Source organism: Montipora capricornis, chromosome 11 (genome assembly GCF_036669925.1).
Source record: "Montipora capricornis isolate CH-2021 chromosome 11, ASM3666992v2, whole genome shotgun sequence".
Classification (NCBI taxonomy): domain Eukaryota; kingdom Metazoa; phylum Cnidaria; class Anthozoa; order Scleractinia; family Acroporidae; genus Montipora; species Montipora capricornis.
The window spans coordinates 10240284-10247570 of NC_090893.1; the positions used below are offsets into that span (position 1 = coordinate 10240284).

Genomic DNA, 7287 nt, shown 5'->3' on the forward strand with positions numbered 1-7287 from the left:
AATCGCACAGACACCAGCTATCCATGCAATGACTTCCCCGGGAAACAACAATTTATTGCAAATTTTATATTACAAATATAAAATCACAAATACGAATTTGTCTCAAATTAGCATAAAATTCAAGAGAGAACACAAAGGACGGTTTTATCGGCTCTCGTTTCCCTAACAACTACTGCAACCCAGGATAGGTTCAATGCATACTCCTCAAACATCGGTGCATGAGCACTTTTACCTGGAAATTCAGTGTTTGCAAGCTTTCGATGAATATCGCCTGTCTTTCTCATCAACGAAGTTTGGTTTTACCAACGGAATTGATAACGTAAATTGACCACCGTACAGAGATTATAAAAGCTGACGTTTCAAGCGTTAGCCCTCCGTCAGAGCGAAGGCAACTTTTTAGTTAGAAGCGCGCTAAAAACTAACGAGAAACCCGGCACTTTCAATTGCGCGCGCTCACGATGCAAAACTTGTCCTTTCACTCTTAACACTAGCAAAATATCGGGATCTAAGCGATCTGTTAAGATCACCGATCGTTTCACATGTACTTCCGCAAATGTCATTTATTGCATCACCTGTACGTTATGCAATAAATTATACACTGGCGAGACAGGTAGATGACTTGGCGACCGATTCCGCGAACACCTTCGCGATGTTGAGAAGAATGACAAAGATGCATCTAAGCCAGTCGCTCGTCATTTTCATCTCCCTAACCACTCCAAAAAACACATTGCTGTCTGCGGCCTTTCCCTACATCAAGGTACGACGGAAGGCCGCAAGAATCTGGAACAAAAATTCATCTTCCAAATCGGAACCCTTAATCCCCACGGTATTAACGAAAGCTCGAAACGTCAGCTTTTGGAATCTCTGTACGGTGGTCAATTTAGATTATCAACTCCGTTGATAAAACCAAATACCTGTATACTACTTCCCCACCGACGCAGCACCAGAGTTTCTTTAGAAACTACCCCGTTCATCGGCGAAGTGTCCGATTTTCAAAATATTAATAGGTTCCTATTACAGACAAAGCCTACAAAGAGCTTTCAAAAACGTTCAAATGTGATGATTGGGTAGTCTCTAATTGAAGAGCATTTTCGCTCTTGTGCCAGCTTCTTCTATCACCATGGTAAAACCGTCCTCTTTTTCGGCTGAAGATGAGTGGAACGAGAAGCGACGAGAACTCTGGGAAATAAGGAAAGAAACAGTCATTTTACAATGACTGCAAGATTCTTGCGCGCTCATTGGCTAATTTTTATTGTCAATAAGCGGACAGAACCATAAACGTATAATTTATGCAATAATGACGCGATAGTGCTCGCGTCAGATTGAATAAAATTGAAGTTTCTAGCATTTTTGACTTGCGTTCTTCTCGTGCTTTGACTTAATTTTTCATGCGTCTGTCCTGTTATTGACATTGAATTTCGTCATAACATTGTCAAAGTGGTCTGTGGATCCACTCGGCTACCGCCTCGTGGATGCACAGCTACTTTGACAATGTTATGACGAAATTCATGATTAATAACAGGACAGACATATGAAAAACTGACATCAATTTGTTAAATCGACCCTCTTTTAACAATTATTTCACCTCAAGTCGCAAAGAGTGCGTTTATGTTTTGTTTCCGGCAAACTGTTGCGGGAGGGCAATCTATCCCACTTTCCGAAGAAAACTTTAATATCCCTAGCCTTTCCACTGGAGACCATTCCCAGCCTCCACGAAGTCACTGGTTATTTTACATTGCCAGGACAAGACGTAATAATGAAATCATCAGGCACCGATGAGCTGGGGCATCAATCCCCCACCAACAGAAAAACAATAACTAAATCAACGAAGACATTGTAGAATTCTTCTTCCTATTGTCATTTGTTTTTCGACAGACTCTTAAAGTGCCCTTAGTTCTGAAGGTGATTTATACAAACTGCAGCATTGCGAACAGTTGTCACTACCTAGAAAAAGATTGGTGTGCTCCTGGAAACAATTTTCCCTACGCTTCTAGCTTGAAAAGCACTGGTTTCCAATTGGCTTTTTCAACTCTTCAAAAATCCAATCCTTAAATACTATTCGCTATCACCACAGATTCGCACAGAAACCCAAAACGTATCTGTTGACTATTTACTTTCTTTTCATAAAATCCTGGCTACCTTGGTGGAATTCAACACCCTAAAAAAAATGCGATATTGCCCCTTTAATGTCATACCCAATGAAACGCACCTTCCATTCCAATCTTTCTGCCATCAGTGATCTGTGCTGCCTGTAATATTTCATTGATTTCTTCAACAGGAGCATCTGTTAAACTTAGCAAAGACTTTTTAATGCTCTCTCCTTCGATATAGCCTCTGTCCTCGGGATCAAACACACCGAATATCGTAAACAGGTTTTCGTCCTCCTCTATGTTGTTTTGCTCTTCAATCATGTTCACGAATTCTTCAAAATTGATTGTGCCATCACCTGTACATATAACGAAAGGAAAGGAATTAACACGACCTTTATTTACCTCGAGATACAAAAGAAAGAAATTCGCAGGTATCGAAATTAAATAAAGAAAGAGGGAGTTAAAGAACTAGGAATTCAAATTATATAAAAGAAATTAAAATGCCGCTTGGGTCGGAAAACACGCACATAATATCGACATCATAAAACAACAACAAACAAACAGACACACAAAACTAATATCTACCGAACTAACTAAACTGCACGCGAAGCAGCAAATAAATAAAAGGCGCAGGGTATAGCGTTGAAGGCATGCTCTGCTCCGAACATTTCTTTGCTACTCCCCTCCGAGCAACTCGCGCTGGATTTGCGCCCGAAAATATTGCAATCGTTGCAGGAATAAATGGGTAAAAATCAAATTTTTTTGCTGTATTATCTCACTGTTTTTGTGTATACTAAAACAACTATTCGCCTCAGTTGCGGTCGAGGCTCGGTAAATATCCACCACAAGCCACCTCCACCTCGGTGAATAGCTGTTAAACAGCATGAGAAAGAACTTCTCCTTTTTCGGTTTGCAAAATGACATCACCGTAACCACCAAGTGAACTAATCGTTTTTATTGCTCAAAAAGAAAAGTTTAAAAGGAAAACAGTGCATTTCTAGCCTGCGTAGCTGTCGGTATTGTTGGCGCGAGAGGCATAAGCCGCGCGGAGAATGGGAAGGACACCCCGCTGGTGAAAAGACCATTTTCGAATTCTCACGGCTGCATTGGATCTAGCATGAAATGGAGGCTAATGCAGCAACTTAATTTGTGTTTGAAAAGATTTGCCCGCATAAGCCTTCATTTCATGCTAGATCCAGTCCAGCCGTAAGAATTCGAAAATGGTCTATTTGCCTCTCTCTCCGGTTGCCGTCCAAGGCTCAAAAATGTCTCGTGATTCAGCTCCCTATTAAGGACAGTATTGTTATTGCGCATACGTTCTGCGCATCTCGAGATACTCGAGTTTCCTATGGGTGGTGCTTATTAATACAACGACATTTTTGCGTGGTTTAAAACTATGCGGAAAAAGCTGAACTTAGCAAGTGCCCTTGGTATCCAAAAAGAAACTTGGGGGTACCACGCCACGCGTTTTTTCAGGGATAATGAAGCTTCAGTTTGGAAAAGAACGCCATACATTGCTTTGTAAGATAAAGCTTTTTTACAAATATTGTTAATTATCTTCGAAAAATGCGTGGTTACCCCCAATTTTCTTTTTGGATTTCAATAACACTTAAGATCTGTTTCCCGCATATTCAGTAAACCGCGCAAAAACGTGACCGAGGTGCATATCAACACGAACCGGTATTTGCCTCGCCCTTCAATGTCCTGTTTCACTTCTCTATTAAAGGCAACGGCTGGATAAGTATAGACTTTCTGGGGATGTTTGCGGAAGGGAAAACACTCACGGCCACTCGAGGCCAGCAACCCATTTTACCGGGTTTTCTTTTTTCTTTGGGGGGGGGGGGGGTGGCGTCGCTACCACCGTTCGAAATGGATGCCGTATACCTTTATGTCAGCTGTGAGAGGACTGCTGCAGTGCTGGATATAATTTTACGCATTTTCAAGAAAGAGACAGAGCAAAAATCGCTGGATAAAACAGCTCTACATGTGCATAAGTTACCATCAAAGTCTTTGGCGTTCACAAGTTGTTGCACTTGAGTGTCGGTGGGATTGGAGCCGAGCATGCGCATTGCATGCTTAAGTTCCTTTGTTGAGAGTGTCCCATTTTCGTTCAAATCGAAGCATTTGAATGCATCCCGATATTCTAAAAAAAAAAACAATAAATAAAGAAAGAAAAAGCGGATGAAAATTCACAGAGTTACTCCCATTGACCGACGTTAGAAATTACGCCTTTCAGGTGTTAGAGCAGGCGTTAGAGCGAACGTTTCTTGAAAATTAGGTAACGGACTTTTTCTATATGCACGGTTTTGAAAAAGCAAAAACATCTTTTGTTTAGTGCAAACACCGAAATGAACATCTCCCCCCAGTTGAGCAGTGGGCGGATAACTTAATCCAGTGGATAACTTGAGTTACTATCCAACGGTTTTCACCCCTGCATGCAAAGATTTCAGTATTTGCTCATGTAAAAGTGAAGAGCATCGAAACGCGTGAACGAAAACCCTAGCGAACATTTGACGTTGAAGAGTGAGGACAACGTGCGCGCCATGGCTGCGAATCTTACGGGCCAACATGCGAGCCACACAGTTATTGAAAGCTAACCGTTTCAAAATGGGTGCTTAAGACTTAAATACCGTTTATCAGCGCTACTTGAAATGGGTGCTTAGACTTAAATGCAAGACTCACAAGGCTCGCATGACTTTCTGGCTAGCAGATTGTCCAGCCCCGACGTTGAATATATTCTAAACTCTGGATAGTTAATTATTCATTGGATAAAGCCTTTGAACATCTGGAGCCTGGTTAACAAAACAACAAACCGCCAAAACTGATGTAAAATGATAATTTCGCTTACTAAAAAGAAAGAAACAAAAAGACGCACAAAAGTCACGAAAGAAACAAGTCTTAACTTACCTCCCAGTTGTTCTCGAGTCAAAGAATCCTGTAAAAGCAAACGAGACAAAAGAATTTCGAAAACTGGTGTATTTAGAGAGTTATGGAGAAAAAATGATACAGAAAGAGAGAGAGAGAGAGAGAGAGAGAGAGAGAGAGAGAGAGAGAGAGAGCTCACTTGGAAATGGGCGAGGTAAACTTATGCAAGCTGTGAACAACATTTTGACGTTTTCTTCTTACAATTATGTTTTAATTTTAGAGACTTCGGTTCTTCATTTGAATATACAAACAGGCTCAACAAAACAGATACACACACAGTATCTATAGTATCCTACTATGAGCTCGGCTTCCTCCTTAACTCTTCAGTTTTCTTAATCCCTTAAATCTATATCACTATCCCTTACATCTTTTAAAGATGAAACATAGAGTACGTTGTGCTGATTATGAAGAATTGAAAATTCGGGGAAAAAAGAAGGTATTGCAAGTTCGGCGTTAATAAACAGCAAATGTGAACAAAAACGGACTGGCTTCCATGCAAACACACGAAAAACTGACCATTTTTTTTACTTGACCAACTGCTTACCTTCCCTTCTGTTGCAATCTTAGCCCAAACATGCAAATATTTTCGTTAGAACATGATATTCTCGGATAATTTTTTAATTCTTTAACAAATTCAATTTGTCTGTTTATCTTTGGCAAATTGATTAAATCGAATCTCCATGTTTTTTTGACAACTGCTCTCCAATACACCTTATCTTTTAATGAATCGCCTTCTAGAGAGAACACCTTTTTTATTAAAAAGCGAACATTTAATCCCAGTAAGCTAATACAACGAAGTCTCACTATTCAGTGACACGAAAAACAATTAGGGAACTTAAGTGTTGTCACAGGTCTTTGACTTTTTCCAAAAAGATTTGTTAAGTGAAAAACACCTTTGCTTTTGGCTTATGTTTAAGGCCTGGCCAAACGCTTGTAACATTTCAACGCAACATCTTGCAACATTGTTGAATGATGTTGCGACATGTGTTGAATGGACTGGCCAAACCCACGCAACATATCACAACAGGGTGGCCAAACGTACGCAACATGTTGTGCCCAACAATGTTGCAAGATGTTGCATTGAAATGTTGCGAGCGTTTGGCCAGGCCTTATTATAACATGCGCGAAAATGATAAACTACCTCATGTCATCGATTTCAGCCTGCTTAAATACTATACAGTAATGTACGCTGTAATCTATGCTGTAAGGCATTGTAAGACTCACCATATCCAAGCTGCTGCTGTTAGTTCACTAGCCTCATCTGTAAACCTCCCTGAAATGAATCCACACTCCTTCGTGAGCTCTTACGTCTGCAAGAGGCTGATTAATCACGTGACTAGGTACGTCACTCAACTTCGAAAAACAAAACCTCATAGTCTTTTGGCATTAGATGATCTGTTTTAATTTAGGGATCCCTTTTTCTAGGGACGTAAACACGGTAACATTTTGATAAATATCGCATAAAGACAAAAGACACTACCGATTTAACAAAAAGTTAGTGCTTTTAATGTTGGTTGTTCTTTGCAGTGCGTCACGGATGGAAACCAGCCTTTAACCATCATTTGCATATCTCAGCTCGATTGGTTTTTTTCTCTTTTCCAAAAGTAGCAACAATGCCAACAAATGTGAATACGAATATGTAAAAGCACATCAAGAAAAAAAACTTCCGTTCACTGGTGATATGTAACAAAAATACAAAATTTGTGATCAGATATCCACGATATGAACAAAAAGAAATTACAATGTAAAAGCGTGCCAGTGAAACTTTGCCATACCATGCCAGTAAAAGCTGCGTTCAAACAAATACGTTGGATGTTTGGAAAAAGCGAGGATGAATTACATGTCATGTTTAACCTGCCATTTGAATATCAAACTTAGCTTATGTAAAATGGATGTCCGAAAAGACCGACAGATTTCTCGTTTGTCTGTGATGATTTGCGCCGCACGACCTCCAAGAAAATGAATTTTGGATCTCAATTCAGAATGCGACAATAACTGAGAGTTTACGTGACAAGTATACTCACTGTTTGGCAATACATCCAAGAGTGTTTAACTGAAGCAACGGTAAATGCGTTTAACTGGGTGACTAGCAACTTTTTCACGAAAGCAAAATATTCTGAATGAATTATGATTGTCTACAAGAAAAAAGTATATTCATGCAAAGCAATCTTTTAATCTTATTTGGTAAATACAGGGAGTGCATGGGATCAAATTTAAATGAAACTGAAGAGGCAAGACTGAGATAACGCTAAAATTTATGCTCGCCAAAAAT

General features: G+C 39.9%; 1 protein-coding gene across 2 annotated transcripts in view; it reads right to left on the bottom strand.

Moving 5' to 3' along the window:
* Window positions 1–33: 33 nt before the first annotated feature.
* The window catches only part of LOC138022907 (calmodulin-like), a 7968-nt gene continuing 714 nt past the window's right edge, over window positions 34–7287 (bottom strand). Inside the window, exons 1-6 of one of the 2 annotated variants that reach the window (XM_068869922.1) lie at window positions 7040–7142; window positions 6240–6288; window positions 4998–5025; window positions 4090–4233; window positions 2210–2446; window positions 34–1179 (exon numbers count right to left, since the gene is read on the bottom strand). In XM_068869922.1, coding sequence (XP_068726023.1) covers window positions 1028–1179; window positions 2210–2446; window positions 4090–4233; window positions 4998–5025; window positions 6240–6242 — 564 coding nt within the window. In that variant the 5' untranslated portion in view covers window positions 6243–6288; window positions 7040–7142 and the 3' untranslated portion in view covers window positions 34–1027. Of the gene's footprint in view, window positions 1180–2209; window positions 2447–4089; window positions 4234–4997; window positions 5026–6239; window positions 6289–7039; window positions 7143–7287 lie in introns of those variants that run through there. The other variant, XM_068869921.1, reaches the window with a different exon arrangement.